This window comes from Polypterus senegalus, chromosome 1, assembly GCF_016835505.1.
Source record: "Polypterus senegalus isolate Bchr_013 chromosome 1, ASM1683550v1, whole genome shotgun sequence".
NCBI lineage: Eukaryota > Metazoa > Chordata > Cladistia > Polypteriformes > Polypteridae > Polypterus > Polypterus senegalus.
In genome coordinates, this window is record NC_053154.1 from 201809180 (window position 1) to 201823363 (window position 14184).

Consider the following 14184-nt stretch of genomic DNA (forward strand, 5'->3'; position numbering starts at 1 on the left):
GCTCTAAGTGTATTATTTTTATGTGGAATTTCTATGTGGAACTACTGAATGTTGTTAGTAGCTTATGGAATAAAACGAAAATGTTCATGTTCCTTAAACACATACCTATAAATAGTAAACCAGAGAAACTGATAATTTTGCAGTGGTCTCTTAATTTTTTCCAGAGCTACAGGACTTCTTCCCTGACTACTGCTCAGTCACTGCTTATAGTTGTTAGCATGGACAAGTACAAAAGATAAATTTGCCTGAGGGGATCAATAAAGTGTAAAACCATCTGAAGATGCAACTCTTGACACCGGCAAAACAGTGTAGTGGTATATTTGCCCTCACCAACTTTCTGTAGGATAGTACATAATTTCTCCTGGAGGTGTCCTGATGAATATAATTAACTGCCCTGTTAGTCCTCAGTATTATAAATAAAGATTAGAGAAATGGCACATATCTTCATCCTCTCAGGTGTGCATGAAGGGGCATAGGACGATGTCAGCAGCAACAGAGTGATGCATCTTGGGAGGATTTTACATAGCGGTGTGGGCGTCTCTCCTTGAAGGGCCACTGCTCGTCCATTTCTTCCAGAGGCTTTTACTTGCTTCCACAGGTTTGGAATTGGCAAGATGTGGAAGTGAAATTGCTGCATTTTTTTTGTTTTTGCTGTTTTTGTTGCTGGCTGAGGAGTTAGACTGTTTGTGCATAGCAGGCAATGTGCAGGAGTTGGGAGGCATACATGAGCGTGAACCTGCGTTATCTAGTAAGAAGGTGAGCACAAGCACAGTTAACTCACTGGTTTAAAGGGGCGAGGAACACATGACAAACAAATGGGTGAACAGGTCCCTTGTCAGTTGATTGTGAGAGAAACTTAGAAAATGCCTGTAGGGAATGTATATAGGGGGAGACAAAAAGCGGAGTTAAGCATAGAACGTCTAGGGGTGCTTTTGGTCATGCGCTAGTTATGGCTGTCGCAGATGAGCTGGAATTCTGTTAGGACAGAAAGCTCTGCAGATCTCTGACCTTTAGTAAGAGGGATAACAAAATACAAACAAAAGCAGAATTAAAACAGAGTGAGTTTGTAAGAGACTGAATGTGGTGGGTGTGAAGTGCCCAAATAGAACAAAACTGAGTGTTGCACTAACCCCCCCCCCCCCATGTGTGATATGTCTTGTTCATTTTTAGTGTTTATAAATCTACTTGATTACTTTTTCTTTTGTCACTTTTTTGGAACAGGCACTCTTTGGAATATTTTTAGCTGTTTATTGAGCAATAAATTGCACCTCTTACTGTCCCTCTGGCCCCGGTCCATCTATCAAGGACCTGGGATCTGCCAAATTTATCTGTTAAGGACCAGAGGGCCTGACAAACCAAGTTAACAAATTAGAACCAAACAAAGGGGCCATTAGAACATGTCTTGTATTCTAAAGCAAAACTTTTCTAAGCAAAACAAGCCTATATAATTGGAACATAAAATCAAAATGTGAGGTGCTTTTAATATCCATTAAGGTTTTTTTTTTTTAAAAACAGGCTTGCCTACTGCATCTGGCTTGAGGCATGTTCTGTGGCATGTTAAAATGATTCCCCACACACTAAAGACCCTCTCTCATGGGAAATTTACTGCAAGGATATTTCTCGGCCATATTATTGAGCTTTGATTCATGGTGTTTCCACCACTGAAGTTGAACAGTGTCTGGTTCTACGAAAATGACATGGCTATTGTTACCTGTTTTAAGCACGTGTTTCAGGGCTGTTGTTAACTTACATATCTTGCAGAGCTACACATTTCTACCATTTGGCTATGACAGAGATTATGAAGTAAGTTTGCTGTGCTACCTTTAGCTGCCCTTGACTTTAGACAAACTTTACAAAGGACAGTCATTTGACTGAAGTCGGACTTTGTATATCCAATCCACATCCATTACTGAGGAGACTCTAGCAGTTTTAGGAAAGAATTGCTTGCTTGTTTAAATATGTGATGCAATTTTGCTGCTGTGTTTGTGTGTGGGGCAAGGTAGTTTGATGGAGAGATTGTCTAGCATTCTGTAATTACTCAGGCTTTACACCCTAAACCAAAATTTTTATTTATTGATAAAATCAATTTATCATTCTGCTCTTGTTATCACCAGTTTAAGTTGGTTTTATAGCGAATAATAATTTGAGCTAGAAAAGAATGGTTCAAGATGATAACTTCATATTTGCAAGATTTATTAGAGGAAATAACAGACAAAATATGATAAACAATGAATAACTAGGATATACTGAGAAGTTGGATAAAGAAATCTCTATGGATTAGAGAGACTGCAATCCTTAATAGACCACACAATTTACATCCCACTTTTATATATTACAGCTGTAGTAGTTGAGGTCCTTAATTTCACCAGCTATTATAAGTTTATAAGTGCCTACAGTGGAAACTAATGTAAATACTATACCTTAAGCATGAATTCTCTGTCACAAACGTTCAGTGCATATAAACTAGCCAGAATTAAAATACAGATAAACTCCCCACAAAGCATATAACTCTTTCGAATCAGGCACTATATCAGAGTCTAGAAAAAGAATGGTTTTGTGAATTAAAATTACCACATCTCTGGTTTTCTTAATGTATTTAAAATATAAAATTTGATCAAGCCAGTCCTTTTTCAGTAAAAAACTGTTGTTTATTAAATATGTATTTTTAAAATAGAACATCTTAGCATTTAAGGATGTTAGATGTGAGCACACTGTTTTTATCTTAATGCTGTGACTGAAACCTTTAACTATGTAAACTGAAACAGTGATCGATTGGCCAAAATTATACTGTTTAAAATTTATCACAACAACCAATTTTACATGTCAGGCTTTGTATCCTAAAACTAATCGATAACTTCAGAATTAGACAGTGAGGGATAAGGAGGAAAAAAAAAAAAAAAAAACTTGCTCTCCTTCCCTGGAGGTTGGAATTCTGTTTGCAAATGAAAACTAAATCACTGGACGAGATGTGGCTTTAGTATTTATAAGCAGGGTTTTCAATTTTCATGCATATAATCATATATGTTACTGATTAACCTACAACAGATTCCCACAGGTTAATATATTTGCAAATATAATATATATTTCAACTGTAACAGTTGTACATTTTATTAAATATTACTAAATAGATAATATCACCTTTAATAACAGGTAAACAACTGTAAAACAATGTTTAAAAAAAAAAAAAAAACAAAACACTGCCATATAGTACTGGTGACAAAATGTAAAGACTAAGACCATGTACTTACTCGTCTCAGAGTCGGGCAAATAGAAGAAGTTACCGTCTGGGAGGAGTTACTATTTAAGCATATCTTCTCCTTTAACTCTCCAGGACCTGCATTCCCACGAGATGACTTTCCTCCTCGAGAATGACGACCAGAGGTTTTGATGGCAGGCCGACATACATAATTCTCTAGAATTTTGGGAGGTTTTTTCATCCTTTTTGCATGTAAACCAATTTTGAGTTTTACACTGCCTTCTGAGAAGCTGGCCTCTTTGACCGAAAATTGTTGCTGCTTTTGTAGATCTGACAACGCAGATGAAGTACTATCAGAAGAAGATGTGCCTGCATCTTTCAATCCCTCAATCACAAGTTCTCCAGGAGTGCCTGTAGCATCTCCAGTACTACTAGCGGTACTATCCTGTTTTGCATTAGTATCTTCTTCTTCCTCCTTACCCCCGCTTCCACTGCTTGCCTCCTTCTCCCCCTCCCCCTCTCGAGATGGTAGCAGGCCCTTTCCTGAATTTCCTTCCAGATCAGGGCAGGGATGCCCCGGACTCCTTTGCTCCATGTGGAGGAGGGGGTTTTCTCCCACTTCTGGAAAGGCTGAAAATTACTATATCAATTCCTAACTTTAATTGCTGATTTAAGTGATGAAATCCAAAAAATGAAGCACTGAAGGCAAATTTTTATTCCAAAGAAATTTCAGAATATTTTGCTTGCTGTAGGAATCAGTTCTATCAAACAGGCACAACTCACCTGAAAAGAGAAAGAATGAAGAAAAAAAAAAAAAAATGTTAGTTATCTCTAATAAGACCTTTTCTACAAAAAAATGGTATCCCCGTCTGTGTCTGACTAATTCCTACAACTTGATGCTTCTAGAACAAGCCCAGGGCCCCCTGAACCATCAATTAGATTAACCACGTGTGAAAAATTGAAAGATGGAAAAATACTAAACCACAATCTATCCAAACCCTTGTAAAATAAACAGTGCATTATTTAAGACACAACTGCATGTTCAAAAAGAAGCTGTAATTGACCATAATACAAATATTTATGATAGCTTTGTACTATATGCATTTTCTCCAATTTACACTTCAAATAAAATTAATAATATCAAGCTATCTTTGTTTGTTGTCCACTAGAAACACACATTGTGTTCTTTTATATTTTGATTCAGTGAACTCTAAATTGACAGTTTTGAGATATCACAACAGAAGCAATTTAAATTTGCAATAAAAATTTACAAGGAAAAGTGCATAATGTCAACCTTTTTATCTACAAACTCGCTTTAACGTACTATTTTTTGCACTCTGCTTTTTGTTTCAGTTTTTTCAACAGCATTTTAATTCTAGATATCTCCTTATAGCAATTATGATATATGATATAATTAAAAAAAAATGTTGATCACTGCCTAACGAAACAAGTGAAGTACTTAACCTAAAGGGTTTTTAGCATTACTGAACCTGTATTACATATCAAACAATAAATAGCTATTAAGCTGTGTATGTAATAATGGAGCCTCACTGAGCAGTGAGCATAACACTTCAAATTTTAAAAAGAAAGTCTATATATTAATAAAATTATTTCCCAACAATATCAACTAATACAACTACATACAAAAAAGTATACATTTTAGGAATTTCTCCTTAAAAAAACTATTTTAATTTACACAACCAAGACATTTTATGACAAACAACCATGTACTCAATTTTCTGTGTCCCAATCTGTCACCTATTATTGTACCAAGTATAGATCACATATCCTCATGCTTTGCAAAGTTATACCGTTTGTCCCCGTTTTTGGAAACATTTAGTCTCTTGGATTTAAACAATCAAAATTATTTCAGTTATATTTTTTATTTTTTTTGAGTGTATATACACACACACTTTATATATCACTCTGAAGCAACACATAATTTTTAACTATTTGCATGAATAATTTTGTACTTATGCTTTCAAAATAATGCCAGTCCCAGTATTTCTGTCTACCACTAGACACAGAGAGCCCGTACATTTTGTATAATAGATTGGAATTTTTTGTTGCAAGTAAAACATCTTCTCCTGCCTACTGTTGCAGTTGCCCTGCAAATGTTTAGTGTGTTTTAATTTAGTAATTATTTTTATATATTATTTATTTATTTTTTTCATTTTGTTGTTGTTGCTTTGGGGCGGCACGGTGGCGCAGTGGTAGTGCTGCTGCCTCGCAGTTAGGAGAGCCGGGTTCGCTTCCCGGGTCCTCCCCGTGTGGAGTTTGCATGTTCTCCCCGTGTCTGCGTGGGTTTCCTCCGTGCGATCCTGGTTTCATCCCACAATCCAAAGACATGCAAGTTAGGTGGATTGGAGATTCTAAATTGGCCCTAGTGTGTGCTTGGTGTGTTTGTGTGTGTCCTGCGGTGGGTTGGCACCCTGCCCGGGATTGTATTCGGATTCAGCGGGTTAGAAAATGGGTGGGTGTTGTTGCTTTTTTCCTTACACATTACGTCTGGAATAAAATAAGCACTGTACATGCACACTTTTTTATACCAGCCTCTTCCAGTGCTGGGGGATAATGCCTTTACTGGTAGCCCTGAACAGGGCACAATAAACCTAAATAGTACATTTTTAGCATACAAGTTGAAAATTTGCAAATAAAAAAATTGTGAGACATTTGATCGAAGTGGGGTGCCCCCATGAAAACATGACCTGTGGCATGACACGATTCAGTGACACTCGATCGAAGAACAATCTCCTATGAAAGTTTATGCGGAGTGATTAAGTGACATTCAAATTTTGGGTGGCAGGATGGGTCCCTGCATGAAACTGTGAGTGGCAGTGTGGTGTACTGTACTGTAGTATGATTCAGATACATTCAATCAAACACTGGTTCCATGTGTTTTCAAGTTTGCATGGCCAGTGACATTCTGTCAAATTTTCAAAAGGGTATGCTGAAACTCTTCAGAATTATACTAAGCAGTACTTACAAATCAAGCATAGCACTGAGACCTTGAGCAACCACATTATTCTTAATAGAGTCAAAACTGTGACTCAAGGTCTTCACATTTTATAACTTTTCTAGGACTTTCTCAACCTTATGTTTTCTGTTTATTTGAAGAATAAGACAATGATGACATTCTCCTTATACAAACTTCCAAGTCACATGCACATCAACTAAATAATCTGCATGCACTCACAGAAGCTTGTGTATAATGTGTGAAGATTACCTGTCACATACATAATATATTTCCTGTAATAGCTGTGACATGTAGTACAAGTAACTAATCATTGACAATGATGATTTACTGGAAATGTGTGATATTCAGCCATCCAGGGTTAATAAGTCTTCCACTGTATGTGGTTCGAAAAAGGTGGGTTCTTTGATGAAAGCAGATTCATTCAAGCTGTGAGGCGTTGCTCTTCTCAGCATATATGTGTATAAATTGCATATTTTACTAATGACAGAGAGCAGACAACAGGCAACCTTACAATTTATTTCAAAGAAGGAACCCCTGGGTTTGTAAAAATACCATTATTACTTGACTGACTTGTGGGTTTATTGCAATATACACAAATAACTTTGGAAGATGGTGGTATACTGTCAGCAAGGTGTGTATGAACGGCTACTAAGTGACACCCAATAAACAAATAACTAAAAGGTGGCACAGAAAAACCAAACAAAAAGCAGTATATCCAGGTTAAAAAAATGCTTCACTTCCTTAAGCTGCCATTAAAAGGGAAAGTTTTGATACCCACCAAATGTTCAACCTGGATACAATACAGCAATCACCACAACCAGGAAATAAACAGTACAGAATTAAAATCCATAAATAGTGCTCACATACTGTAGTACTACTTAAAAACATACCTATAATTTATTCATGATACCATATTTACAAACTTTAAAAATCAAACTTTAAAACCTCATGGGAAATGAAGTACAAAGCAAATCTAAAGACTATGACACATTTAAAGACACCAAGCCTTTAGCATTACCTATATGCTATACAGTAATCCCTCGTTTATCGCGGGAGATAGGTTCCAAGGCCGGCCGCAATAACTGAATTTCCGCGAAGTAGGGACACCATATTTATTTAATTATTTAACGTGTATTTGGATGTTTTTAAACCCTCCATGTACTGTTTACAACCCACCCTTTACTCTATTAATAACAGAGACCTACCTAACATTTCCTGTGGAACCTCTTCCAAGGTTTTCAAAGGTGTATCCGTAGTAGTAGTAGGAACTGGCTCTTTTTTGCGAGGCTGCAAAAACATTGTGATCGGCAGTTGCTGCCGCTGCTTCTTTTTCCGGTCGAAGAGCAGCTTGTAGGCGGTCATGACATCGCCGACCTTGTTGCAAAATTGGACCGATCGAACGGCGTTTAGGCTCAGCACCAGCCTTGGAAGAAGGAGCACATTTGGGAGCCATTGCAGGGGGTGAAAATTGAAGCGAAGTTCAACACAAAGAAACCACAAAAAAAATCACAAACAGTAAAGTGTAAAGTAAACCGCTCGGCGAGAAAGCTTGAAGCAAAATGGCCGTGACAGAGAGACAAGGGGAGATGCTGTGGGATCTGGGCATCAATCAAAGCACCAATCACGGGCCCGATTAGAAAGCGGGAAGCTGTGATTTGTCGTCTCCCTCCCAATCACAGCTCGTGTTACAACACACTTAGTCATCAAACTTGTTTTGTTGTTCTTAGACTAGTAAATACTACTACTATATTTAAAAACCCGCGAAGTCGTGAATCCACAAAAAGTGAACTGCAAAGTAGCGAGGGATTACTGTATACTCAGCATTGTATGTTAAATCACGCATCCAATAACTGTAATGATCATTTTAAAAGCTAAAAATGAATTCAAAGCTGAAAAACAAAACACAGCTTAAAATCTTAAGAAAGTGATGAAAACATTCAAGCCTATTTTTATTTTCATTACAGAATTAACTTTCTTCTTCATTTAATTTATTTTTTTTATTTAAACTGCAACAGTCAGTCCATAACTTTGGTTATTTTCTACCAGTTAATCCCGATCCTAGAGGGGTTGGTGGCAGAAGATTTCATTCAAATAAGTTACTTAATTAGAATTCAATAACTTCTGTTAATTGAAAATGTTTTAAATTAACTCCCTATATCATTGAAGAGCAATGGTATTATTTATCTTTAAAATGTTGAAAAATAGGTATTCAGTTTACAATACAAAACAATTAGATTTTCTTTTCAGGTCAAGTGGGGGAGCATGCACTGACTGGTACAGCGCATTGCTGTACACACCACACGACAAAACAGCTCCTGGCAGGCAACCCCCAGGCAGACACCCAGTCCAGTCACACCCTCCGGAAATGACCCTCTATATGCCACAGCCAGGTGTTACCTGGGCATCCCCTTGGCCTGGTCTAGCTACTTGGGTCGTCAACAATGAGGATCCTGCGAGCCAGATCACCCTCGGGGAATCGTGCTACATGGCCATAGTGCCGTAACTGATGCTCCCTCACAATGCAGGTAATGTGTCTCATTCGGGACTCCATGAGCAACTGCTCAATCGACACAAAGTCCGAAGAGACAGAGTACCGAAGGAGTCCAGTCTTCGTCTTAGGTCACTGGATAGCGGCCATGTCTCACAAACCTACAGTAAGACAGGAAGCACCAGGACTCTAAAGACTTGGACATTCGTCCTTTTGCAAAGATGTTGGGAGCGAGACGCACCCTTTTCCATCGACTTCATGACCCCACATGCTCTCCCAATCCATGTACTGATTTCATAGGAAGGGTCAGCAGAGATAGGAATGTCACTTTTGAGGTAAATAAACCTCTTGACAAGGTCGTCACTCTCTCTGCAGACAGACACACGACTGTGCCTAAGAGGTCATTAAAGGCCTGGATCGTTGTTTTTATTTTGGACACTCGCTCAGTCTCTCGAGAGCCCCAATTAGAGCCTCCATTGACTCCGTGAAGATCACAGCACTGTCAGCAAAGTCAAGATCAGTGAATCTTTCTTTACCAACAGATGCCCCATAGCTGCTGGACCCCACGACCTTGCCCAACACCCAGTTCAGGCAAGCACTGAACAGAGTAGGAGCAAGAACACACCCCTGACAATTCCTACAATCGACTGGGAAAAACACATCCATTCTGCACAGCACTCACAGTACAAGTGATGATATTCAGCAACCTTGAGGGGATCCCGTGAAGTCTTAGGATTTCCCATACAGCAGCTCGATCAACTAAGTGAAACGCTTTACGAAAATCGACAAAGGCTGCAAAGAAACTCTGCCAATATTCATATTTGTGCTCCATGAGAGCTCTCAGTGCCAGCATGTGGTAGATGGTAGACTTCTTAGGCATAAAATCAGACTGTTCCAGTTGCTGGTAGGTGAGCAACTGATCATGTATCCTATTGAGGAATGACCCTAGCAAGGACTTTACTGGGACAGAACGCAGTGATATCCCCTTGTAGTTGCCGCAACCCAGGCGATCACCCATCTCTTTCCAGATAGGGAACGACAAGTTCTGTTTTCCAGTTAGTTGGCCATCTCCCAAATGGAAGCAGATTGCTTGCAATACCAGGAGGACAGCCTTACCACCAGCCTGGAGATGTTTAATCTGGATAACACAGATCCTTGCAGCCTTCTCTACCCTCAGCTGGTTCACCAACTGTGCAATCTCAGTGAGAATGGGTGGTTCACAGCTAATTGAAGGATCAGACTCAAGGACCATGGTGTTAAACTGAAATAAACACAACGTTTAATTGTTGATAACATTTATTAGAGGCGTTCAGCAGCTTCCTCGCTCCCGTCTCACACCCGAACACACTCCCTCAAAAACGCACCTGCCCCTCCATTCCCCCAGAAGCTCAGAAAAGAGGGTCGCCAGAAAGATAGCATTATCTATTCCATCTGACAGAGCTAGAGTTTCCCCTGCCAGAGTGCTCCTCACCACACGTCTGATTCTCTTAGACTGCCAGAAGAGGGGAGAAAACTTCCCTCCTTCTCCATGAGACCAATTAATATTCCCCCGTGTGTACCCCCATCAGGAAGATTTCCTAGGGAGGCATCACTGAAAACTGTCAGATTCAGAGCATCATTGTTTCCCAAATGCTGAAACCTGAGAGTGACTTTTTCAGATTTAAGCTTTCTAATGACCTTATTTATCTCGTGAATTGACTAAACTGTGGCATCTTTTATATTTGACCCCAATCTGCTTACATCAAACATGATGTCTGGTCTGGTTTGTTTTGCAACCCACAATATCTGTCCAATTTTTGACCTAAGTTGCTCTTTTTCAGTCTCATTAACAGAGGCATCTCTCTGCAGGGCACGCACTGCTTGTAGGGGAATTGGCTGTAAGTTTTCCATATAACTATGCTGATGAACATGAATTTCACCATTAAAAGTAACAAAGTCCATTCCCACATAGCAGAAATTTTCATGTTCCTCACGCCCCACCTGAAATGCAGACTTAAGCGTAGGAATCACATCTTTTGAGAAGTTTTGTGAGCCTGCCCAAAGAAAATCATCAACATGACATGCAAGTACTCCAGTAACCTTACACTGCCCATCCAACCAGTAGAATACTGCTGGATCTACTTTGGACATTTTACCACCTGTACTCAGCATGATTTCTTTCACCTTATTGTACCAATACAGTGATGCATCAGCAAGGCCGTAAACACACTTGTTGAGTTTCCATACAATATTTGTCTTTTCTGCTTCAGCAGGAGGCCGGATATGAATTTCTCTGGACAACTGCATGCCCTGTAAGAAAGCAGATTTGATGTCCATAGAATGGACGTGCCATTTGTTTTGACAGATTACTGCTAACAATAGTCTAAGAGACTCAGAAGCACAAGTTGGAGAATCTTTCTGCAGCTCGTGAATATTAAGCTCTTCAAAACCTCTAGCTACGAGTCTTGCCTTGGGCACAATGCCATTGGGAGTTTCTTTGAGACTACAGACCCATCTGGTAGAGACACACTTTTGACCTACATCATGAACTTCTTCAAAAACATTGTTTTTATACCAATTCATGATTTCATCCCGCTTAGCCACATCAAATGAAATGTCTTTTGTTATAAGCACATCACTCTCCCTAACAGGTGATTCAATGTTAAGATTATCAACACATGATAAATCTACTGGCTCCTTTTGCCCATCACTGCCATCAGGTTCAATATGTTGCAAATTATATCAGCTTTTGTATTTTCCAGAAGCTTTGCCTGCTCTACTTAAGACCCTTGCTTTGTGTAGACCACCACCATCCTGCTTCATAAAGGTCACAGTTTGTCCCTTCTTAATCTTTACATTAATGGGAGAGGCAGGTTTATCACAAACAATGTGATCTGTTTCCATTTGTGTCATACTAGGATGAACCACTTCTCCTTTATTTACCTCCCTGTCACCAATTGTTTCCTGTTCGCTGTCTGTATTTTCTTCACTATCCGAGCTTACTGCTACATTGCTTAAGCTGTTTTTTTTTTTTTTTCTGCCTGTTGTCTTTCACAGTTTGCTCATCCTGAGATTCCTGATCCTGCGTGTTTATCTTACAGAGCCTGGATTGATGCACTCTTACAAGAATCCCCCCATCTCTTATAAACACCACAGCTCCATCCTGACCAATAACTACCCCTGGTCCCTTCCACTCTGGACAGTCCCCTCTTTTTTAATATACCTTGTCTCCGGTCACATACATTTCATCAGTGGGCCTGAGCTGCTTACGTATTGCCCTTCTTATCCGCTCAGAAGACTCAGCTTCTGTGAATGCTTTCCTGGAAGCATGTAAGGCAGAAATATGTTCTCCCATTCTAGCACTCATAGTAGTGCCTTCTAAAGCAGGTGGTTTATCGACTATCACAGAAGGAAGATTAGGATTTCGTCCAAACACCAACTGATACGGACTGTAGCCATGAACGTTTAACATACTGTTCTTAGCCATGAGGGCCCAATCAAGGGCAGTGTGCCACTCACATCCATTCTCTCGTTTGACCTTCAGGATGATTTCTGTCAGTGTCTGATTATGTCTCTCGAGTAGTCCGTTGCTCCAGGGACTGTATCCTGCTGTTGTTCTTGTCTCAATGTTAAAGTTCTCAGCCATGTCTCTGATCTCTTCACTATTGAATTCACCTCCGTTGTCGCTGTACAGCCTCTGAGGGGCGCCATGAACACTAATCCAAGTGTGAATGAAGGAGTTTACAATTTCAGATGACTTTTTTGTAGTCACAATGTTTCCAGCGCTGAACTGTGTAAAGTGATCGATTATGTGAAGATACCACACACCTGGCTCTAACTCGTGTAGATCCACCGCCACAGTCTCGTTATACTCTGAAGCTAAAGGTAACCCAACAGCAGGCTTTGGCTTTGTCCTTTTGTACTTCTTGCATATTTCACAGTCATTTACTATTTGTTGTAGAATAGTACAGCATTCTTTGTCCTTATTTCCTGAACTGTGAATAAGTCTCTGTAGTCTGTCTGCTGATGCATGACCGAACTGCTTATGGAGCTTCAGAAGGACTCTGCATTTCTCATCTGTAGACATATTTTCTGTCACTGTAAGGACCTCCTCTTCACTTTGAGGTTTTTTAGCTTCTTTGTCTCTGATGTCTACACAGTAATGTCCAGAACTAGTAAATTCAAGAGTAATGGATTGTTTGAACATCACTGCACTGTCCTTTTTCATGTTCAGAATGGTTCCTGCCTTCTTCAGTGACGTTTTACTCAGCAGAAGTGGAATGTCAACCTTGACAACTTCAGTTTCAATGTTGCATTTTGTCAATCCTATTTTAGCTGGTAGTTTAACATTTCTTGTGGAATACACCAGATTCCCATTGCCAAACCGAAATATTCTGCAACTTTGAGTTTCTGTTTGCATCAGTTGGTTCACTTGTTCTTGAGTGAGGCCGTCAATATAGTTTTCTAGCCATTTTTCCCCACACACAGTACGAGTACAAGCCGTGTCAATAATCGCTGATCCCAATGATTCAGTCATAAATATCTCAGCATCTGACATGGAGGCCTTTATGTACAATGTGATATTACACTCTTCTACATTTGCATCTTCAGTTTTTCGCACTTGTTCAGTTTTCTTATGAGGACAGTCTTTAGCCCAATGAAATGTACACTGGCAAATAGCACATCTGGATCTCTTACCAAACTTATCCAGTGGATTAGTTCCCTGTAATGGCTGCTTTTGTAGTCCACTTTGCAACATCACGTTCCGTTTCCCTCTGCCTTGCAGTCTTTGTTCTGTGAAAAACGCAGATTCTTGGTTCACTTGTATTCCATTCAATGATCCTGTAGTTTTCCTTCCAAAAATCCTCTTGAGAGCCGACTTCATGGAGGAGAACTTTAATTCTGTACAGGCCGTCGGAGCTAGCTGTCTGCTTTGTTCATCGAGGCAAGCCGTATCTAAAAGCTTAAAAGCCAACACAGCATCAGGAAGCGTCATATTATACTTTTTCATGCGGTTATAACGCTGTTCAAAGTCAATTATGTAGTCCGCCATGGAAACTGAACTGCTCTTCGTTATGCCATCAAAATAAGAATACGCTTCATATGCGCGATCCTTTTCCTCTTTTAGAAACACGGCGTCAAGCTTCGCCATTAACGTCGTCATACCGCTATCACTATCCAAATCTTCCACAGGTATTTCCATCGCGGTTTCACGGACTCTCCCTTCAAGCCCCAAAGCAACAGCAAGTGCTTGTTTCTTTCTGTCAAGGTCGGTAACTCGCGTCCAGACATTGATTTCATTTTTCCAGCACTCGTACGGTCTGGCTTCATCAAACTTCGGCGGGACTTTATAACTAGCTGCCATCCTTATGAACCATCCTCTGCTACCATATTAAACTGAAATAAACACAACGTTTAATTGTTGATAACATTTATTAGAGGCGTTCAGCAGCTTCCTCGCTCCCGTTTCACACCCGAACACACTCCCTCAAAAACGCACCAGCCCCTCCATTCCCCCAGAAGCACATACGCTGGGTTAAATAG

At 39.7% G+C, this 14184-nt stretch overlaps 1 protein-coding gene across 1 annotated transcript in view; it reads right to left on the bottom strand.

Moving 5' to 3' along the window:
* The window catches only part of ash1l (ash1 (absent, small, or homeotic)-like (Drosophila)), a 282409-nt gene that overhangs the window by 178989 nt on the left and 89236 nt on the right, over nt 1–14184 (bottom strand). Inside the window, 1 exon segment of the mRNA XM_039767304.1 lies at nt 3249–3979. Coding sequence (XP_039623238.1) covers nt 3249–3791 — 543 coding nt within the window. The 5' untranslated portion in view covers nt 3792–3979.